The 22,534-nt window shown below is 39.2% G+C and overlaps 2 protein-coding genes across 2 annotated transcripts in view; both read left to right on the top strand.

Annotated features, from left to right (window-relative positions):
• The first annotated feature begins 82 nt into the window (after positions 1 to 82).
• LOC134331583 (probable thiopurine S-methyltransferase) lies at positions 83 to 10,182 on the top strand. The gene is made up of 9 exons (XM_063013058.1): positions 83 to 389; positions 2,643 to 2,785; positions 2,895 to 2,987; positions 3,095 to 3,227; positions 4,839 to 4,891; positions 4,981 to 5,055; positions 5,177 to 5,262; positions 5,344 to 5,388; positions 9,525 to 10,182. The coding sequence occupies exons 2-9, from the start codon at positions 2,691 to 2,693 to the stop codon at positions 9,641 to 9,643; spliced, it is 699 nt and encodes a 232-aa protein (XP_062869128.1). The 5' UTR covers positions 83 to 389; positions 2,643 to 2,690; the 3' UTR covers positions 9,644 to 10,182.
• Positions 10,183 to 14,448: 4,266 nt separating this feature from the next.
• The window catches only part of LOC134331573 (exostosin-1c), a 106,823-nt gene continuing 98,737 nt past the window's right edge, over positions 14,449 to 22,534 (top strand). The window contains exon 1 of the mRNA XM_063013047.1: positions 14,449 to 14,944. The gene's annotated coding sequence lies outside the window, so the exon portion shown is untranslated. The remainder of the gene's footprint in view (positions 14,945 to 22,534) is intronic.

Genomic DNA, 22,534 nt, shown 5'->3' with positions numbered 1-22,534 from the left:
GTTGCTCAGTTTGGGGAGGTTCAAGGTTGTGCCAAGCTTTTCATTTTAGAATGACTGTGAGAAAGCTGTGGTCCTGGGAACGCTCAAAGCCTTAAATGTTGCTCAAAATTAATAATAATTTATTTTATCTATTATTTTTTGACTTTTGTAGTTGTATTTGCTAGAATAATCTTTGTAGTTACTTTATTACAATGTGTACAGTACTCTGTCCCCTGAAACACGATGAACACTTAATGCCTGGGTACAAAACGTAGGCGGAAACCGTGAGGATAGAGAGGTGGCTAGTCCTATAGCTGCTAAATATCCGCCCACTCACCCAAACTCTTCCTGTTCCAGTTCTCATGCACCTCGAATGAAGAGAAGCTGGTGTTATAACTGAATTAACTAAGGTAATGTGGTTATTAAATAACTGTTTTGCCCCCTGAAATATGTATTTCTAACGCATTTATGTGTGACGTTTGTAAAATTACATTTGTAAAAAGAATATTTATGTAAACATTGAGCTTACTTCAGTAGTAGTTTGTTATTTCGGACTGTTTCCTATATTTATGATTCATAAGCCATTTATAAATAAATGCACCAATGTGTTGTTTAGAATTGTGCAGGTAATGTGAGGTTAGGATTATTGAAGCAAACCCTATCACGTGCATTTTTTACTGTCTACTGTCGTGGCCGTGCGCGTGTGCGCGCGCGTGTGTGTGTGTGTGTGTGTGTGTGTGTGTAAATAATATATTATTGCTAACCTGCACTACCACATACGGTAGACTGTAATCCATCTGTTTCTCTACATACCTTTTTAGCCTGCTTTCACCCTGTTCTTCAATGGTCATGATCCCCACAGAGCAGGTATTATTTAGGTGGTGGATCATTCTCAGCACTGCAGTGACACTGACATGGTGGTGGTGTGTTAGTGTGTGTTGTGCTGGTATTAATGGATCAGACACAGCAGCGCTGCTGGAGTTTTTAAATACCGTGTTCACTCACTGTCCACTCTTTTAGAAACTCCTACCTAGTTGGTCCACCTTGTAGATGTAAAGTCAGAGACGATCGCTCATCCATTGCTGCTGAGAATGATCCACCACCTAAATAATGCCTGCTCTTTAGGGGTCCCGGGAGAGTCCTGACCATTGAAGAACAGCATGAAAGGGGGGTAACAAAGCATTCAGAGAAACAGATGGACTACAGTCAGTAATTGTAGAACTACAAAGTGCTTCTATATGGTAAGTGAAGCCGATAAAATGGACAATGTGTAGAAACTGGGTCAGTGATGGTCTGGGGAGGCATATCCTTGGAGGGTCGCACAAACCTCCATGTGATAGCCAGCGGTACCATGAATGCTGTTAGGTACAGAGATTAAATCCTCAGAGCCATTGCCAGACCTTATGCTACTACACTACTATGTTATATTCTCCATACTTAATTATTACCACCTTCTTATATATATTACATACTGCATTACTGTATATTATATTCTCTATCAGTTAGAGTTATTTTGTCTACATTGATTAAAGATCTCCTGAATTTACTTAACTCCTAATAAAAGATAAACACACCCTACCTAAAGTAACACCAGTCATATAATTTTACGCTGATGTGCTTATCTGATCACCACTCTCTGGAGAGCCTACCTGTCCTGCTTGGTACTGTTCCCAGACCAGGCTGTGATGTTCCCTGTGAGGATGCTTTCAGTAGTGCAGGTCTAGAAGTTCCAAACCACCTTGGAGGGCAGTTTAAAGTCCCTTGAGTATCTAAGGTGGTAGACTGTGACAGGCCTTTCTTGCCTGGGTGATGGTGTGGCAAGTGTGCTTCAAGGTGTGAGCTCTAAGTTATTTGAAATGATCTACACTTTCCACTGCAGGGTGGTGGCTCCTCTCTTTCTGCAGTCCCACTATCATCTCCTTTATCTTGCTGACATTAAGGAGGAGATTGTTACCCTGGCACCAGTCCTTCGGATGTTTAATCACCTCCAGGGAAGCCCCTCATTATTATTAGAGATCAGGCTGGTAAAGCAAGAACATTTACCTTACAGTTACTGATCGCACTTGTACAATGGTGAGGAGGAAGTATTACCTACAATTTAAAACTTATCCACTCCAATTTATCCCAGTAGTGTTTAGTGACCCTGAGATCAGGGCTTTGTGCAGGTAACTGGAGTTCCTCCCTGCTAACCTTGTCAAACCACGTCTTTATAATTTCTTTATTTCGGACAGAAATATTGTTTCAGTATTTTGAATTACAGTATTTTGTTACAGTATTCTGTGGGGGAACTCCATACAAAGTTATCCACAGGCCATTGCTTCTGATCTATACCTATCAATAAGTGTGTCCTCCCTGTAGCTATTTATAGGCTGCCTTTTGATAATTTATTGGGATTTCTGTGGGTGGGTGTAACATTTTTAGTAATGAACAAAGGTTATGAGCCTTGCATAGTGCACAAGAACTGCTGCCACAAAGTTGGTAGCAAATAATTTACTGTAACTGATTTTAAACGCCTTTTAAAAATGCATTTGGCTAAAACACCTAGTGTTAATCCTTTATTTACATTATGTTTGGTCTTATAGTGTGTGCAGACTCTTGTTACCAGTGACTTTTTAGAAGCTTATTTACCATTACACATTGTGCTTTTGGTGTTATAATTGCAGAACACACTTCCTTCAGCCTTCTTCATTTGACTGACGGGTTAAAAAAGAATGGCTGCCCAGACAGACAGGGTAATGGCATTAAGTGAATGGGAGGAAAAATGGCAAGAAGGAAGAATTGCCTTTCATCAGCATGATGTTCACCCGCAAGTATCAAATTTACTATTGAATTTCATCTATGATTGACATTCCATTATATATATTGCTTACTGTTTTTTTGCATTTTTTTTGTTGTACTGTGTCCTCTTTTCCCAGGATGCTAAAGAGCAATATAGACAAATTGCTGTGTGGACGACAGCAGGTTCGGTTCTTCTTTCCCCTCTGTGGTAAAGCTGTAGACATGAAATGGTGAATGGTTTGTTTTTATTGCTTTTTTCATTGCAGTGGGATAGTACATGATGTTTAACTATTAGCTGTCTCTGAGCTATTTATGTTTTGTGATTTGTTTGGCTTAGGCTGGCTGATATGGGCCACACAGTTGTTGGGGTTGAGATTTCTGAGAAAGCGATAAAGCAGTTCTTTGAAGAGCATGGCCTAAAGGTCAAAGAGGAGACGGTGCCATCCATACCTGGGACGAAAGTGTTCAAGGTTAACACAGTGTGCCTTTCACAATTTTCTGATTAATAATCTAAATTTTATGTATATCTAAGGCTATCCAATGTACTGTAGGCCACCTTAGGATGAATTGGGTTCCCATAAATTGTAAATCACATATTCTTTACGTTATTGTACAACCCCAAATCAAAGTTGGGACAGTATGGAAAATGCAGCTAAAATAAAAAAAGCAGTGTTCCTTACATTTACTTTTATTTGATTGCAGTTTGAACCAAATATATTTCATGTTTTGTCTGCTCAACTTTATTTCATTTATTAATAAACATCCATTCCTGCATTTCAGGTATTTGTGTTTTTTATTATTTGCATTTCCCATGCTGTCCCAACTTTTTCTGATTTGGGGTTGTATTATAATTATGTTTTATGACAAAGAGTGTTTAGCATTATCCCATATTTATTTCTGTGGGGTTTGCCTGCTGGTACATTTTACCCTAGGAAGTATTGTTCCTAGACATATTTGCAACGTGCAGCCTGAATCTGCTAAACATATTGTAAGATAATTCGACCTGCATTGTATATATTATGTTCAAAAAGCAAATTGTATATATTATGTTCAAAGAAATGGCCTTTTTATTTTCATGGTATTTTCATTAACCACTGAGGCTAACTAAAGGCTATTTAAAGAACAGAGATGTATAAGATGAGTAGCAGAGTTTTACCTTTATAGTGGGGCATGATGCCAAATATCTTATCTGTTAAATAAATAAATAATGCTACATACAAATCCACATTAGCATGAGTTTAACATGCAGTCAGACCACATACATTTGCAAATGATTCAAGTGAGTAATTTTTTTTTTTTTTGCTCATGGGTTTAATGCATTGTCTTTCATAATTTAAATTATACAGATGGGAGGGTGTCCCCAATGCAGTCATTTCCACATTCATATTGCTATTTTTCTGTCACTTGCACAACCCACCCAGCCAAGGGGGGCAGCAGACTATCATGCCCCCTCCTGCTGACATTAGTGTACTATATATGAAGAGTCTCTCTATGCTTCATATGAAGACCCTTGCATTTGTGTCCATGCCTCAACTGGATGCAGAGTTTGCATTTTACATTAGCAAAAGACTGTTGAGAATTGTGTTCGTTATCTGCCTACCCAGGTCACTAGCACCGCTGAGATTCACATTCAAGAATATGAGTTATCGACCCTTGGAGTTGCAAATACTTGAGGCCAAGGAGTCACAATTTAATGATGTCACAAACAGTCTGGTAAAAAAAAAAAAAAAAGGTGTTCTTTTTTTTCAATTCCTTCTACAATAGCTTGCCTGTGAGTTTGTGTGGACCTTATGGTGAATCCCAAATTAGTTCAATACATATTAACGAAGGTCACCGTTCACATCTGCCCAGTATACTTAAATAGAATTTCTAGGAATTCTATGCTGCTTTTATTAGTGTGGCACTACTGTTTGTTGTTAACAGGCTTTCTGTATCTCTTTTTGAAGTAGTCTTCTTGGCTCTGAAAGTACTGATGTTGCCAGTGCTAAGCTTAGTAAAGCATAATGTGATCTGATTTCTCTCATCCGTTTTATGAGTCATGAGTTGTTTTTACTTAACTAATGGATTTCCTCTGTTACCAGAGTCCTGACGGAAAGATCTCCATCTATCAGTGTGATTTATATAAGTTCTCCAGGTACAGTTTGTACTTCATAGTTGGAGATTTAGAAATCGGAACAGGGCTGCATATTTTCAATATTCCACTTGCTTTTTTTCTCTCTGCAGTGCTAAAGAAGGACAATTTGGAGGAATTTGGGATAGAGGATCTCTGGTGGCGATAAACCCCTGTGACAGACAAAAGTAAGTAATGTGATTTATAATTCCTAACTTCAGGAGGTTGTTGTAGGTAGTGATAACATGAATGTAGCAGTGCAACATTAACTAATTTTTTATTCTTTATTTATTTGATTCTGTCCATTAGGTATGCCAATCTTATCATGTCCTTAATAGACAAGGACTGCAGGTACTTACTGGACACAATGGAATACGACCCTGAGCGCCACAAAGGTTTATATTGTTAAAACATTTGTTTTACATTCTAGAAATATTGTGTTACAGTATTTTTCACTGCTCTTTTTTATACATCAGGACCACCTTTCTTTGTGCCTGAAGAAGTTGTGAAGAATTTATATGGTACGTTTGCCTTAATTACATAGTCTGCTTTACAATAAAATACATTTTATCTATCATGTTACATAATGACTTGCTAAACTAGATTTCAGTGGTTTAGAACTGAGGTATTAAGGGCTGGCATTGCTGTTCACTAAGAAATGTTGCTTATTTATACAGTTAAAGAAGACGAAATTGATGAGGCAACGTTGTGCTACTTGGTGATATCACTTAAAAACATTTCGAGTATACAGTGTGTGGATTCATTGTTGGCTCTTTGTGGGACTATATTATTTCTCCTTTACATTTGTGTTTTTATGTGTTTACCCCTAAAAAATTTAGCAGCTGACAAAATCAGAGTTTGGGCTGTTTAATTCAGGATTGTGGGTGGCTCGGTGGGTAGCACTGTCGCCTCACAGCAAGAAGGTACTGGGTTCGATCCCCCAGGTGGGGTGGTCCGGGTCCTTTCTGTGTGGTTTGCATGTTCTCCCCGTGTCTGCGTGGGTTTCTGCCGGGAGCTCCAGTTTCCTCCCACAGCCCAAAGACATGCAAGTGAGGTGAATTAGAGATACTAAATTGTCCATGACTGTGTTTGACATTGAACTTGTGAACTGATGAATCTTGTGTAATGAATAATTACCTGTCCTGTCATGAATGTAACCAAAGTGTGTAAAATACAGTAGTGTTCAAAAAAATAGCAGTCCAACACCATTAACTTGATAAATCACTGTTTTTAGTAGAAATGCTATTTCTACATAGCAAAAAATTCACTTGAAAGTGTATTAGAGTAATGAAAACAAAACAAACCCAACAATTAGGACATGCATCCCACTCATTCTGAGTAATTGAAGCATTGATTGAAAGGGGGTTGTTCAAAATAATAGCAGTGAGGAGTTCAATTGGTGAAGTCATTCATTCTGCAGAAGAACGGGTGTCAGTTTTGGCCCTTATTTAATGTAGGAGGGTGGCAAATGTTGCACAGGTTGGTCATAGCTCATTTCCTTCTGAAATACTGGGTAAAATGGGTTGTTCCAGACATTGTTCTGATGAACAGTGTACTTTGATTAAAAAGTTGATTGTAGAGGGAAAAAACATACAGAGAAGTGCAGCAAATTATTGGCTGCTCAGCTAAAATGCCTTAAAGTGACAACCAAAACCTGAAAGACGCAGAAGGAAGCGTGGAACTACTGTTCGAATGGATCAGAGAATAGCCAGAATGGCAAAGGCTCAGCCAGTGATCACCACCAGAAAGATCAAGGAACATCTGAAGTTAGCAGTGAGTACAGAAGATGATTAAATGAAGCCAATTTACCAGCAAGAACTCCTGCAAAGTCCCGTTGTTAAGAAAGAGACGTGTCCTGAATGGGTTACAATTTGCCAAGAAACACATTGACTGGTCCAAAGAGAAATGGCTCAACATTTGTGGACTGATGAAAGCAAAATTGTTCTTTTTGGGTCTAGTGGCCGTAGACAGTATGTCAGACGACCCTCGAGCACTGAATTCAAGCCACAGTACACTGTGAAGACAGTAAAGCATGGTGGTACAAAACTATTATATGGGGATGTTTTTCATACCATGGTGTTACGTCTATTTATCACATACGAGGGATCATGGATCAGATTAAATATATCAGAATACTTGAGGAGATCATGTTGCCCTATGTTGAAGAAGAAATGTCCTTAAAATGGGTGTTTCAACATGACAATGACCCAAAACATCTTGGTTACAGACAAACAAGATTGAGGTAATAGAGTGACCAGCCCAATTCCCTGACTTCAATCCCAGAGAGAACTTGTGGGCTGAAATCTGAAACGTGTTTTTTTGAGGCAAAACCCAAAATTGCAGAAGAACTGTGGAATGTAGTCTAATCATACTGGACTGGAATACCTGTTCAGAGGTGCCAGAAGTTGGTCGACTCCATGCAACACAGATCTCAGAAACAATTGTTCTGCCACTGAATAGTAGTTCAGTAATTTAAAGTAAAGTGAAACCTCAAACATTTTTTCATTTATATGTTTTTTTGAACAGCCTAATATTCATTTTTCTTAACTTTCTGTAAAGGATTAACACAAACTGGCTACATTTTGTTAATGTTTTGATTTAGAATTGAAAGTGTAGTATTTTCAGTGCGTTTGCATTTATGGAAATAAAAGTTATTATAATGATTTTGTGCTTTATTCACTTTTTTAAAGTCACTGCTATTTTTTTGAACACTACTGTATGGCGTTAAAATCCTAATAAATAAATAGAATTCAGTATTGGACTGAAAGACCTAGGTGCTAACCACTGCAAGCTGACTTCATTTGACTTCAAAGGGTTTTAGAATTTTAGTTTAGGTCACTGTTGCTTGTTTAAAAATTAATCTTTAGCACAGTACTGTTCTTTATCACCCTAGCTTTTTTGAGATTTTTAACAGCTTCTGTATTTGTTTGCCAGCAGACATAAGCCTATTTGAGATTCACAAGCATTAACCAACACCAAAAATGTACAAGCAAGAAGTTTTACATGCTGATAGGGCAAGCAACATTAAGTAATCACTTTTCAGTTTAAAAACTAGATAGGCTGATGCCCCCAATACATGATTTAGCAGTGATTCATCATTTTAAAAACACAACCTAAGTTTAGATTTTCTTTAAAATCCTCACCACAGTGTAACTGAAATAATCAAAATCACACAAGTATTAATTTTTGCTGGGGGTTTTATTGTTAACACAATAATTTTAATTGTTTTAAATCTATGATATTTTTCACTATTATTTTAACTTCACATGTGAACAGAAGACAATTTGGAGTAGTGCTGGACAATAATTCGATATCGATATATATCGCGATAGAAAATGTTTCAATAACGGTGATATGATTTTTAAACAAATTCGAACGATATATATTACGTCAGCTTTGCCGGTGTAACTTTTTTGCGGAAGCATTTTTGCACGCAGGTGTTCCCACAGGGACTCAATTCAACAGCGTACCTTAAGTAGTTCTCCATGAAAACAGTGCAGTAATACACTCAACATAAATGTCAACCACCAACACTATTACAGAAGAAGTACTACTACTGAGTACTAATGATACTTAGTAGTTATACTAAGTTATAATACTTAGTAGTTGTGGCGCGCTAAGAGTAAAGGCACTAACGGGCTCTGCGTGTTCCTCTGTTGCCAGATTGGGCGGTTTTCCTCTAAATTGGGCGGGTTTTTTCTGAAAAACAATTTAATGGAATTTAAATAACACTTCTATTTAACAGAAAATATTCAGTTTTAAGAAGCCCCAGCATTGTAGAAGGATATTAAGAGTAAAGTCAATTTTCAATGCTGATTTAGTGTAATAGTGTTGGTCAGAATGTGTCATATTCTTGAAAGAAAATTTAAATTTGTTTTCCATGCATTCACACTAGCATGTTCTGGGGTTCAAATGAGTCTCATCAGTACACACAAGTTTGAAGTCAAATGATCAAGTATTGCAAAGGATTATCTTTGAAATTCTTCCTCATAATGTTATGGTTATAGGCTATATTTTAGTTTTTCACAGGGAAAATGAGGAAAAAAAGTAAAAAGCTTATTATGCTAGGCTTGATGTAATTCTACATTACATTCACTGCCTGTATAGGTAAACAAGTGAGTGAACAAAACATTACTAGATCAACAGCCACTTGCCACATACAAAAAATAAGGTATCAGACAGTTTCTGTGCCACCCCTGTGTGAGCAATGGTCTCAGTCTGGCCACCACTATGAAAATTGTCTGGCTCCGCCACTGTACACAGTTGAAAAAGAAGCAGACGAAATAGCTGATAAGAGAGGAAGGACTAATTCAGTGGTTAATTCAGTGGTGTATTCAGCTTTATTCAGTATTATTCATATCGATATCGGAATTATATTGTATCGACCGAAAATAGGAGTTATATCGTGATATAAATTTTAGCCATATCGTCCAGCCCTAATTTGGAGTGAGGTGATCTCATGTGTTCCTCACTCACCGTCTGCTACCTGGTCAGGACTGATTATTCCACTATACCAGATAAATGTTTGATTATAGCGAGGCTAAGCTTTTCCTAACACCTTATTTAAAAAGGATTGTATTTCTTAAAGAGTATAGATCATGCATGTCTCTCTCTCTCTCTCTCTCTCTCTGTCTCTCTGTCTGTCTCTGTTTTGTAGGTGAAGCTTTTGACATTGAGCTCTTGCAGACTGCGGATGCTTTTGAGGAAAGACATAAAGCATGGGGAATAGATTCACTTACTGAGAAGGTGTACCTTCTGACTCCTAAACCAAAGTGATCTAGGAGATTTTTACTGAACAAATCTGTCCTGTTTCTGGGGTCGTTTAATCCACTCAGTAATCACTAAATGTGTGAAAATGACGTCCTTTATGTTTTAAAACGATTCATTTAATTATTTAGGGTTTGAATGTTAAATAATAAATCAAACATTTACAAAAAGCACACATTTAATTATGTTAAAAAAGACAAATAATAATTTATGAATGAACCCTTAAAAAATAACAAAAGCCAGCATTGTATACCTGATGTGTAATTTTATATTCTTATTTTTGTCATGCCATAAGAATATGTGCCAACTCTTGATCAAAGGATTACTTAATTTTTAAATGTTTTTTGAACTATTTAAATAAAATGGAACACTAGATGGCAGCAGATCCCAACCATGTTGAAGAGGGATTTGACGATACATTCATTACTACAGCTGTTTAGTTAAAAGAAAATTTCATTGATTGTGCACTCATGATTTTACTTTCAAAGTAAGTATCCCACCTATCAAATCAGGACAGGTGTAAATAAAAAGCAAAACATAAATAGGAATATTAGTCTTTTGCAATCACTCAACCTTTTCCCGCCTCATGTACAGTGTATCACAGAAGTGAGTACACCCCTCACATTTCTGCAGATATTTAAGTATATCTTTTCATGGGACAACACTGACAAAATGACACTTTGACACAATGAAAAGTAGTCTGTGTGCAGCTTATATAACAGTGTAAATTTATTCTTCCCTCAAAATAACTCAATATACAGCCATTAATGTCTAAACCACCGGCAACAAAAGTGAGTACACCCCTAAGAGACTACACCCCTAAATGTCCAAATTGAGCACTGCTTGTCATTTTCCCTCCAAAATGTCATGTGATTTGTTAGTGTTACTAGGTCTCAGGTGTGCATAGGGAGCAGGTGTGTTCAATTTAGTAGTACAGCTCTCACACTCTCTCATACTGGTCACTGAAAGTTCCAACATGGCACCTCATGGCAAAGAACTCTCTGAGGATCTTAAAAGACGAATTGTTGCGCTACGTGAAGATGGCCAAGGCTACAAGAAGATTGCCAACACCCTGAAACTGAGCTGCAGCACAGTGGCCAAGATCATCCAGCGTTTTAAAAGAGCAGGGTCCACTCAGAACAGACCTCGCGTTGGTCGTCCAAAGAAGCTGAGTGCACGTGCTCAGCGTCACATCCAACTGCTGTCTTTGAAAGATAGGTGCAGGAGTGCTGTCAGCATTACTGCAGAGATTGAAAAGGTGGGGGGTCAGCCTGTCAGTGCTCAGACCATACGCCGCACACTACATCAAATTGGTCTGCATGGCTGTCACCCCAGAAGGAAGCCTCTTCTGAAGTCTCTACACAAGAAAGCCCGCAAACAGTTTGCTGAAGACATGTCAACAAAGGACATGGATTACTGGAACCATGTCCTATGGTCTGATGAGACCAAGATTAATTTGTTTGGTTCAGATGGTCTCAAGCATGTGTGGCGGCAATCAGGTGAGGAGTACAAAGATAAGTGTGTCATGCCTACAGTCAAGCATGGTGGTGGGAATGCCATGGTCTGGGGCTGCATGGGTGCAGCAGGTGTTGGGGAGTTACATTTCATTGAGGGACACATGAACTCCAATATGTACTGTGAAATACTGAAGCAGAGCATGATCCCCTCCCTCCGGAAACTGGGTCGCAGGGCAGTGTTCCAGCATGATAATGACCCCAAACACACCTCTAAGACGACCACTGCTTTATTGAAGAGGCTGAGGGTAAAGGTGATGGACTGGCCAAGCATGTCTCCAGACCTAAACCCAATAGAACATCTTTGGGGCATCCTCAAGCGGAAGGTGGAGGAGCGCAAAGTCTCGAATATCCGCCAGCTCCGTGATGTCGTCATGGAGGAGTGGAAAAGCATTCCAGTGGCAACCTGTGAAGCTCTGGTAAACTCCATGCCCAGGAGAGTTAAGGCAGTTCTGGGAAATAATGGTGGCCACACAAAATATTGACACTTCAGGAACTTTCACTAAGGGGTGTACTCACTTTTGTTGCCGGTGGTTTAGACATTAATGGCTGTATATTGAGTTATTTTGAGGGAAGAATAAATTTACACTGTTATATAAGCTGCACACAGACTACTTTTCATTGTGTCAAAGTGTCATTTTGTCAGTGTTGTCCCATGAAAAGATATACTTAAATATCTGCAGAAATGTGAGGGGTGTACTCACTTTTGTGATACACTGTAACTAAGGAAAGGTACTACCACTGGACTATGATGGTGTTATATGTACATCTGCCCCTGCTGTCCTATAAATATTCCAAGACTTTTTTTATAGGTTGTTTTTTTTTATAGGTTAAATTTGGTTGTAAACACATCAGAACAGAGTTTAAAAATTCTATCACTGTTTTTATATATATATATATATATATATATATATATATATACTGTATATTTAGGCCTATTCATTCATCTCAATAACTGATTAATCGTCTTTACTTTTAAGCCTATCAGGACTATACCCTGGAGAGGGGTGCCAGTGCATTGCAAGGCATTACACAATCACCCATTTACTCAATCGTTTACATGTCAGGACAGTTTAAGTAGTCAGTCCACCAATCCAATGCATTTTTAGGTGGGAGGAATATATATTATGTATCAAACTTCTCACTGACATTATCCAGAGGTCAGAATCAAACCCAGGTTACCAGGATTCTGGAGTTCTGTGGTAGCCACACTACCTGTTTTGCCTTTCTGCTGCCCTAATTTAAGTTAATAACCTATATACAATTATTACATGTCACATGTTACTCTAACATGTTCAGTAATATTTGATAGTATAGTTTTGTACAAATTATATGTGATATGTTGTCATACTTAGCACAATTTTAATCGTTCAGATCCTTAAATTGCTTGACTTCATGCCATCAAAGTCAAGTGACAGTGAGATAGTGGCAAAGCAAGATGTGGGTTGTTCATTACTGGCATTTATTATTTTAATGTATTTGGTATGCCTGATAACATTGGCAATTAATGTAATGCAAGGTACCTAAACTTAAAAAATTCCCAACTCTGTATGTCCTGTAATGCCCAATATTAAAATTGGGTAAATATTGATTTACTGACACAGGTGCAGCAGGTAGTTTGGGTGTAACAACGGGTAACAAGGGTCTCAGGAACTTGAATTTAAACCTCAGCGTTGGCCGCTGTAAGTAAATTATAAGTAAGTAAAGCCCTGTTATGTTATCTCCCAATGTTTCTGAATTCTGGCGATTCTAACCAAAAAAAATTCACCTTCAGTCACTGTGAAAAGTTTGGCATCTTCTTGTGTGGGATTTCTATGGTTTCTTCTCAAAACATTTTGGATTTACAATGTTTACCCTAGGTGTAGAGTATATTTCTGCCTTGTTTGTTTGTTTATTAGAATTTTAACGTCATGTTTTACACATTCATGACAGGAATGGTAGTTATTCATTACACAAGGTTCAGCAGTTCACACAAGGTTATATCAAACATATGGGCAATTTAGTGTCTCCAATTTACCTCACTTGCATGTCTTTGGACTGTGGGAGGAAACCGGAGTTCCCGGAGTAAACCCACGCAGGCACGGGAAGAACATGCAAACTCCACACAGAAAGGACCCGGACCGCCGCACCTGGGGATCGAACCCAGGACCTTCTTGCTGTGAGGCGACAGTGCTACCCACTTAGCCACCATGGCACCCTTCTGCCTTGTACCTGTGGTCTAAAAATGGTGCTAGACTCAGGTGACCCTGACCCAAATTTGGCACTTACTGAAAATGAACAAAGTAATGTCCATACGGGCTGCAACTGGGTTGTTTGCCACAGTATCCATAGGATGGTAGAGTGGGTGACACAGAGCTAGGGTCCTTGGGACCATGGGCTTGAGCCTTGCCTCTGGGTGTTGTCTGTGCTAAGTCGGGTTCGAACGTGAATTGTGTGAGTAAGCACAGAGCTGAGTGTGTAATGCAGTTTGGCGTCCTGTTCAGGAAGCGTTCCTGTATTGCTTTCATTGCTGAATTAATAAATGGAATTATTTTTTTTTTTCTCTCCTGTCTTCTTTGCTTCCTTCAGCACTTTGTTTTTAGTCTGAGAATTGACCTGCGGCAACGGCTGTTCCAGTAAAACATTTTTGTAGCAATTGATTGTCTGTCATCACCTGTCCAGTTCGAGTTTAGTGGTCAAGGTCGATTGAGGTTCATTGGTCCCGAGAGCGCGCCAGATGTAGCAGTGGCCTAAGACTCCTCCAGGCTTAGAAACCAATCAGAAGCTGTTAAGGGGGCGGGTCCTGCTGAGCGTTAGAATAATGGAAATCGGACAATAATAACGCCATGTGCTTTTGCGGTGACAGTTCATACACCAGGAGCGAAATTCCGTTGGTTTTGAATGAAGTGTGAAGAGTGTATGTAGAGCGGTGTGATGTTGCGGCTATTGTTCGTGCGCTGATCGGACCTGAGGCTCTCTGGTGTGTGGATTAGTAACTGGTGATGGAGCTCAGGGTGAGGTAGGGGATACCTTGTGGTGGTGGTCTGGTCTATGTTATAGCATCCGGTGCTTTATCTGTTACAGGCGAATAGAAAATACAGCACTGACGTTGTTTTAGATGAATCTTAATCATGTAAGCAATATTTATTTATGAATGGCAAAGCGACCATTGTTTTATGATTATACCCAGCGTATGGTGTCCGTTATACAAGAGCGATAAAGCGAATATACTGGCGCGTCTATTGGGAAAATGGTTCGACCGTGTGCACGACTCACGGTTCTCCTTATATAGAATCGATACCGAACCGATACGCGCGCGTTTTGATAAACGACTCACGACTGGGAACAGAAAATAGGACGCGCCGTTTAGAAATACATCTGTGTAGCATACCGGTTCCCGGCCTAGCACATGACTGCAGGTGTGTTTGCTCAAATCTGTCACTGCTTGAGACCGGGTCAGCAGAAAGAACAGGGAGGGAGCTCTCAGGGCGGAGGAAAGAAGCGAGTCTTCTGCGCGTTAACGGTCGCGTTATTCAATCATGTTTAAGCGCTATTAAAGGCTGAAAAGCGGCGAGAGGCAGTCCACGCGCTTCCAGGCTCTACAAATGACTCACGTTCTGCAACAATAAGTGTCGTGTGTACACGGTGGATTTTTCCGACATGGGACATGAGGGTTTACTCTGACAAAATGTGTTTGTGTGAGATGAGAAGCTGAAGGAAGTAATCCAGAGCAGTGAGACAGTAGAGAAGAGCGAGTGTTCATTACAGAGGATGCAAGCGTCCTGCAACCAAGCAGCAAGCCGCGCTCCAACAACAGGTAACACATTTCACTGAGCTGGTGCACACTGGTAAAGGATGTACAGAAAACAGTATTGATACTGCCCTTATCAACAAGAACATTAACACTGGAATTATAGTCATTTTATACAGAACCAGCATTATCTAGCGAATCATGGTTTTAACAGAGATGCTGGTCCATTACAAGTTGGGGTAAAGTGGCTTTTTATGGTCGACAGAATATGATACACATTGCTTAGAGTTTTTTTCCTGTTTGTTTCTTAGATGTAAAATAATTAAATATAATAGAATACAATATGGAGTATAAAATGCCAAATCATAATAGTGTACAGTGGTATATTAAATAGAATGAACAATTAAAATAAAACATTCTTTAGATTAGATTAGATTAGATTAGATTCAACTTTATTGTCATTGTGCAGAGTAAGCAAGTTTCAAGGCCAACGAAATGCAGTAGCATCTAACCAGAAGTGCAAGATAGATATTATATACATATAATACAGTTAAAGTGCAGAAGTGACCAGATAAGTTAAATGAGGAGACACGTAAGAATATTAAACAGATAATGATGATTGTACAGTGTATAGACTAATATGTATTTACAGAGTAATGGAAGGTGACTAAAGTGGCTGCATGAATGGGTAATGAATGAGAATAAATAAAGTGAAGTATGTAAGTGTTGTATGTTTTACCACCACTTTATCCTATTCAGGGTCACTGTGGGTATAATTTAAAGGCAGGAAACACCCTGGACAGGTTGGCAGTCCATCGCAGGGCAAACACATACACACATTCATACAAACTCAGGACAAACACACACATACACACATTCATGCCCAGTAGCTCCAATGAACCTGACTGCATGTCTTTGGACTGTGGGAGGAAACCGGAGCACCTGGAGGAAACCCACACAGACATTGGGAGAACATGCAAACTCCACCTGGGAATTGAACCCAGGACCTTCTTGCTTTAAGGTGTCAGTGCTACCCACTGAGCCACCCTAAAATAGAACCACATGGTGTAAAAAAGATGAGACTAAAATAATTGAAAAGGTAAAATATAATAAAAATTAAAAGGACAGTATATATGGAATATATAAGAACATTTTACCTAAACCACAAATGATGAACATTACAGAATACATAAAGTGAAATAAAATAATTATCAATAGGATCTTACAAATAAAGAAAAATAATTTAAGATAAGAAGCCCAAACTGCAATACAAACTTTTTTTTTAGAAGAAAATTAACACAGACTTGGCAACATAATCTGCAGCATCCCTAAATCTAAGGTCTAAATCTTACCATGAGCTGTGCTCAATAATCCTATACTGAAGCCTTGGGTCCTGTGAATGGGGAGGGGATGGAAAAATGGCTGGAATCTCAGCGCCCTTTGACAGGGTCTTACAACTCCCCATAGCGTCACACAACCAAATGTATATGACTTCATTTGGGCCAAGGGAAGGTGAAAGGGAGGAGGGGCAGTAGGCATGAATAGCTCTGCATTATGCCACAGAGGAGGTTCTGTGTATTCACAAGATCTTAAACCGTGGAGTGCAGGCAGAAATATGCATTTACAGTATTCATACGGCTATGACTGCTAATGCTGCAGCAGACAGAAGAGCTCTAATTGTACCCAGCTCATCTTGTTCATTAATTAGCCCTTGAGGCATGTGTGCGGGCAGCAGATTGTTGAGACATAATTAATCAAGCCAACACGTAATTATTGTGGTTTGGAAATTAAAACATAAGAGGGTGCAGGGAGCTTTCAACAAAAGGTAAACATCTTATTAACACTCTCTCACCCTTGTAGCCCCTTTTGAGACAGTTATTCACATGTTTATTCTCTCTTTCTTATAGTTTTTCGTCTGTTAAAATACTTGAGGACTTAGTTTTTTTTAGTAGAGACCAAAAAAAAGCAAAATAAGAAAATAGTATCTATCTTATAAATAATATAAAAAAGGAAATATCAGAAATCAGTGGCGATTTCCCCTAAAATGTCAAAAATGAAATGGTCAAATATGTACAGTTGTGTTAACATTTCATTGACTACAAATGCGTTAGAACACGTTCATCTCGAAGACGAGTTCGTTCAGAATCAGCTACTTATCACAAATCGACTGACTCGATTTTGTTAACTTCTCATACATTCCCGTAGCGTCAATGCATTTGCCCGTAGAAGCTGAGCGTCTATTCACTTCAACGGGACTGCATGGAACTTTTTTTTCATTGCTTCGAAACTCGCCGGCCATTGGATAAATGCCACGATTTTGTCCCGCCCCCGGACGCTGAGCGTCTCTGGGGGTGAATGGAGCTGTGGGCGGGTCTGGACGCGGAGCTTCTGCAAGATGATTGGAGGATCAGTCGAAAGGCTGAATCCCGTTTTGATAGACAGCTATTTTGAGATCCCGTCACTTAATCACTGGGAGCTTCAGTCCCATCGCAGATTTTGCGAGTGAAGTCGCCTACTTGGTACGATAGGATCACAGGCCATTTTCTTGAAAAGGAACGGAGGGCAGAATTTATGTATAAATAAATTGACAAATTTTATGATTTAAGCCGACAATGAGCTTCCCCTCTTTGAAAGACCAGCAGCCGCCACTGTCAGAAATCCATAAGCATTCATTTACCATCACCATATTTAACAGTGGGGATGGAGTTCTTAACTGATTTACACCTCAGATCCTCTATAAACCTTCATGTTCGTTTCAGGCAGGGATAAGCTTTTTTCAGTAAACCCTTCTTCCCTGAAACTTTTCCATAAATACCAATTTGGTTTAACACCCTGGATATCATTGGTTCATGAACATTGCCTTCATTTGCAGCCTCTGGCGTCTGCAACACAGAGTGACAGTGACCTAGTAGCATTCAATGACTGCTCCTATAGTTTGTCAAGTATGTTTAGAAATAGCAATGTGTATGTAATTTTGTATTTTTTTTCACTGAACTTCAAGGTTTGCTCCTGCTATTAAGGTAGTCTTATGTCTCTCCATATCTGTGCTTCCCTATGAGTATATTCTTAACTTATTTTAAATGCCCCTGGGCAGCTGATCCTTAAATTTCCTACAACAAAGTTGTCAGGGCAGTGTTTGTATTGAATTAACTCTAGTTTTATGAATACAAACCCAATTCCCAAAAGTTGGGATTTAAATTGCAATCGCAGTTCAATAAAAACAGAAAGCAGTGATCTTTAAGCAATGTCTTAGAGGCCTGTAATTGAAATAAGCACAAAAAAGAGAGTAGCTTGGGTGGTGCAGTGGTCTATTATGCTAGCTCACCACTTTGTCTGCACAGACATGACTGGCTAGGTCTGGTTTGGCCGAAGCCATGCGATTGACGACCTATCCAAGATATGCTATTATGATTGGATATTAAACGAGCATTAACAAAAGGTTCATCATTTCACGAAAAGCGAATGTCCGCAGTTTAAGAACAACATATTTAACCACATAATTGCAGTACACTTATGGATTTTCTCATCCACAGTCCATTATTTAAATGTTTCAAAAATCCAGAAAAATCTCTGTGCATAAAGGGCAAGGCCAAATAACAGTATTGAATGCCGGTGACCTTCAATCCCTCAGTCCGCGCTGAATAAAATTCCGAAATGTCATTTTATAGGATGGTGTTACTGCCATCATAATAGATAACTTGCTCATCAGTGAAGGTACCTTCAACCTGAGGGGGATACATAGTCTGCCATCTGGATCATGTATTTTTTAGGAGATGTCCATGTTTGTTTCTGCAAGCCAATGCCAAGCCACATTCTGCATGTTACAACAGAGTAGCTTTGTAGTAAGAGAGTGGAGGTGCTATACTGGCTGACCTGCAGTCCAGACTTGTCTACTTTTGAAAAAATCACACATAATGAAGTGCAATATGTAACAATGGAAATCACAGAGTTTTGAGCAGCAAAAGTGTTATAGAAAGCAAGAATAGGAACAAATTCCTTTTTTATGACTACAACAATTTAACAATCCCATATATATAATTGACTGGCAGCAGTTGTTAGGTTCTCGACAGAGTGATTTGTCCATGAAACCCGCAACAGCTCAGGCTGGCCAATCCAAAGACACTCCAGAAAGCAGTGATACAAACATTAGAGAAGGAAGCAATCTTCGGTGAGCATGGCAGCCCGAAAGCAGCATGCTTTTTGGCTGAAGAGGATGATGCGGATAGTGGTGATGAAGAAGTGGTGCAAGCAGTAGCAAAAATGCTGTTTCATCACAGTAAACAGCCAGGTCACTTCTAAGCACAATGCCCTTAACAGTGGTACTCAACTGCCACACAGATGGTGGGAACCACTGACTGACTGATATAAGGGAGGAGAAATCTGCCAGGTAAACATCCTCACCTTGAAATTTGGCTGGCTAGGACACACTCAGCATCTAACAGTGCTGTGCCGTGCTGGCTGGAGTCCGACGTACTTGAATCACTTTTCACATGTTGCACTGCAGTGCAAAAGTCAGCTGGCTGCGACCCTGGCATCTCTGATGATGGGGTGGGAGCTATGCGCCCCGTAGACCTGATCTGCTGCTGACTGCCAGATGACCACCTTCCGGCAGGACTCTTGCCCGACTATGTCATCGAGCTGCCTCAAAGATCGGAACTTGTGTATCAAGTGGCAAGAGAGCATGCAGCGGTGGTGGGGAACTGGCGGTGAAAGAGCTATGTTTCTGCACCAAGGACTGTGAGTTCCAGATTATGAACCGGGTCTGGATATTCAATCCTCACCACAGACCCATCCTTGGACACTTGTCAAAACTCTCCAGCGGCAAAGCCACTCTAATGTTGTGTGTCAGATGGGCACCGATGAGTGGTATTATATGAAATTTGCACAGGGACTGTTTAACTTTATATCTTGGGGACTGGGAGGGAGCCACTCCCCCCCCCTGTCAGCACAGCACAAAGCTATTGGGGACAGTGTGATCCCAGCTCGAGGGCCAGAATGACAGAACTGGCCTCTTCTGGACTTGTTCAGGGACTTTTTGGGTGACTGGGCAGCAGTGGGGCGCAGCCTGGGACTTGTGGGGGATGGGACAATGTACCATTAGTGTAGTGTTGCCACGTTGGGTTGGACTCCAGGTAAATAGTTGTTATGCCAATGTTTGTCGCAACAGTTCATGGGTAGTGCCAGTTTTGTTAATCTACTGATTGTGTGTGTTCTGTTGCTTTTGGTTAGTGTTTGTGTTTTGTATGTGTGTGAGTTTTGGTTTTGGCTTGTTTTGAGCTTGAGCTACATTTTCACATGCCATAAGAGAGCACCTCTTCCTCCACCAACTTAATAAAAGCCCTTACTGAGTAATTCAGACATTGACACTGTCCATTCTATCTAACCCCCACTATTTTTTGTTAACTATTAGTACATTGTTTCTATTTTATTTTAATTCTACACAGTACTTCTTGTTTTATAGATTAACTGGGAACTGCAATTTTTAACAAATATAAAAATATTTTGGGGAGATTTTATAAGGCACTGCTTACCAGAATGACTTTCACAAATTAAGTCATTTGGAGACCATGTTTGGTCAAAAGAACATTTTGAGGCCAGGCCAGATGGTGCAGTGGCAAACCAAACCGCAGTCTCAGACCCGGTCAGTCTCATTGCCACAAGCATGCAGCACAGCTGTTTCAGTCCTGTTGGTACTTTTCCTGTAGCCCATAATGATAGAGTTCGGTGTTTAATTTTAGCTAAATATCATCTTGCTCACCTCACTATCTCATTTGTTTTTCCCGAAAACAGCAGCCAAGTACACAACTTACGCATTCAGTCTCAGACCAGCTGCAGTACTGCAGTGGCCGAAATCACAGCGTTACCCCAAACATGCTGCCAGCAAACAGTCTATGCAGACTGGATGTGTTTATTTTGCAAATATAGCAGCAAAAGGCCAACAAGGCGATCTAAAACAGTTACTGTGTGCATAGTGTGTGTCTCAAATGACAGTTGCAACATTTATAAAATGTGGTTCTTTACTCAAGTCATGATAATTTACAAACATATTTTGGCTAAACACAAGCCTGTGTGGTGTTCATCCACCAATTACGTTTAGTGTCTCTACTACAGGAGACACTTAGACAGATACTTTAGCAAGTTGTAAAGATTTTTGCAGGTTTTGCTGTCCATTTCGGGCTTTTTCACCACTTTTAGCATTGCACATTTCACTATGTGTTTATAGTGTGAATGCCCGCTTTTAGACAGAGTGGCGACAGAGCTGATTTCTTTCTATTGATAGACAACACCCAGATTTTTTTAAATGCTTATTTGACATGTCCAGATTAGGATTTTGTGTGACACATCACACCTCTACAATCCATCTTTCAATGCCTTAGCCCAAAGGTTAATACCTTTTCTTCCAGTCTCGACTGTAAATGAATAATCAATTTGCTCCAGGTTCATTTGTGAGTTAGTCATTTGTCTCTAGTGAGATAACTTCATGAGTACATGTTGTGTACGTTTATTATGCATATTGTGTAGTGTGTTTTGTTTATTATTTTGTCTTGTATAACAATCGAACTACATTTTATGAGCGATTACTGGAGAAATCAAGTAATTACATATTGTAACAGTATACAAATTCTTGCAAGTACTCAGCAACAATTCCATAAAAAATGTCTATTCTACATATAAATGAATTGAGTAAAACTGAATTTAAATGAGTTATATTAGAAGTTATATTAAATAAAGCTATGTAAATGATTGCAGTGAGGCTCTCTCAGTTTCATATTTAATATCATTGTGTTTAGCTTTGAACTATGACAACTTGCAAACACGTTTTGCATTTTAAAATGATGTGTTTAGACAAATGGAGAAATACTGATGGCATGCAAATTTACAGTTGTCTGAAAACTGTGTTTACAATAATCATCTTATACTCAGCTCTGTCTCCACACCAGTGAGAGATAGGGGTACCATGGTATAATGCCATAATGAATAAATACTTTGACAGTCATACAGTAGCTTGCTAGTGATTTTAGGTTATTAGAATAGGGATAGTAGTTACACAGCTAATATTCTGTATCTCATGTCACTTTGAGGCATGGACCGAAGACAAATGTCAAGCGGAGTGTCATATCTGGCCAGCATTATTCATTAAAATTGATTCTTGCTGACGTGAGGGTGCATTCTTTCCTGTAACTACAACCCTCCAGATGCCAATCTTCCCAAATCCAATCATAAACCACCTGGAGCTAATGTGACAGATTCCCCATGGAGACAGATAGAAAAACAACTTGACCTTGGAAGAAATTATGGCAGTTGTGTCATCTGCCATAATAGATTGTAGAAACAGTTCTTTAAGGCAGATAAAATCTAAAATTCATGTAGGTATGTAGTGGCTTTGCATTACTTATATGTAGTAGAATCTATTTTTAAACAATTATTTAATAAAAAATTATTGTATTTAGTACATTTCTAAATGCCATTTATTTTATTTACAGCACATTTGGGTGACGGCTTCTTAATTTCTGAACCTTGTTAATTTACTAACATTTCTACTTTTTGGGTTTTTAATGTTATACTATCATTTTGTTGCTTTAGTCTGCAAATGTTGTCCAGATCTGTCTCCAGTTTATAATGAATGGCATATAATTAAGAGGAGAACAGTGACCA

The sequence above is a fragment of the Trichomycterus rosablanca genome, chromosome 2 (genome assembly GCF_030014385.1).
Source record: "Trichomycterus rosablanca isolate fTriRos1 chromosome 2, fTriRos1.hap1, whole genome shotgun sequence".
Taxonomy (NCBI): Eukaryota; Metazoa; Chordata; class Actinopteri; order Siluriformes; family Trichomycteridae; genus Trichomycterus; species Trichomycterus rosablanca.
This window is presented reverse-complemented; position numbering and strand designations above follow the sequence as displayed.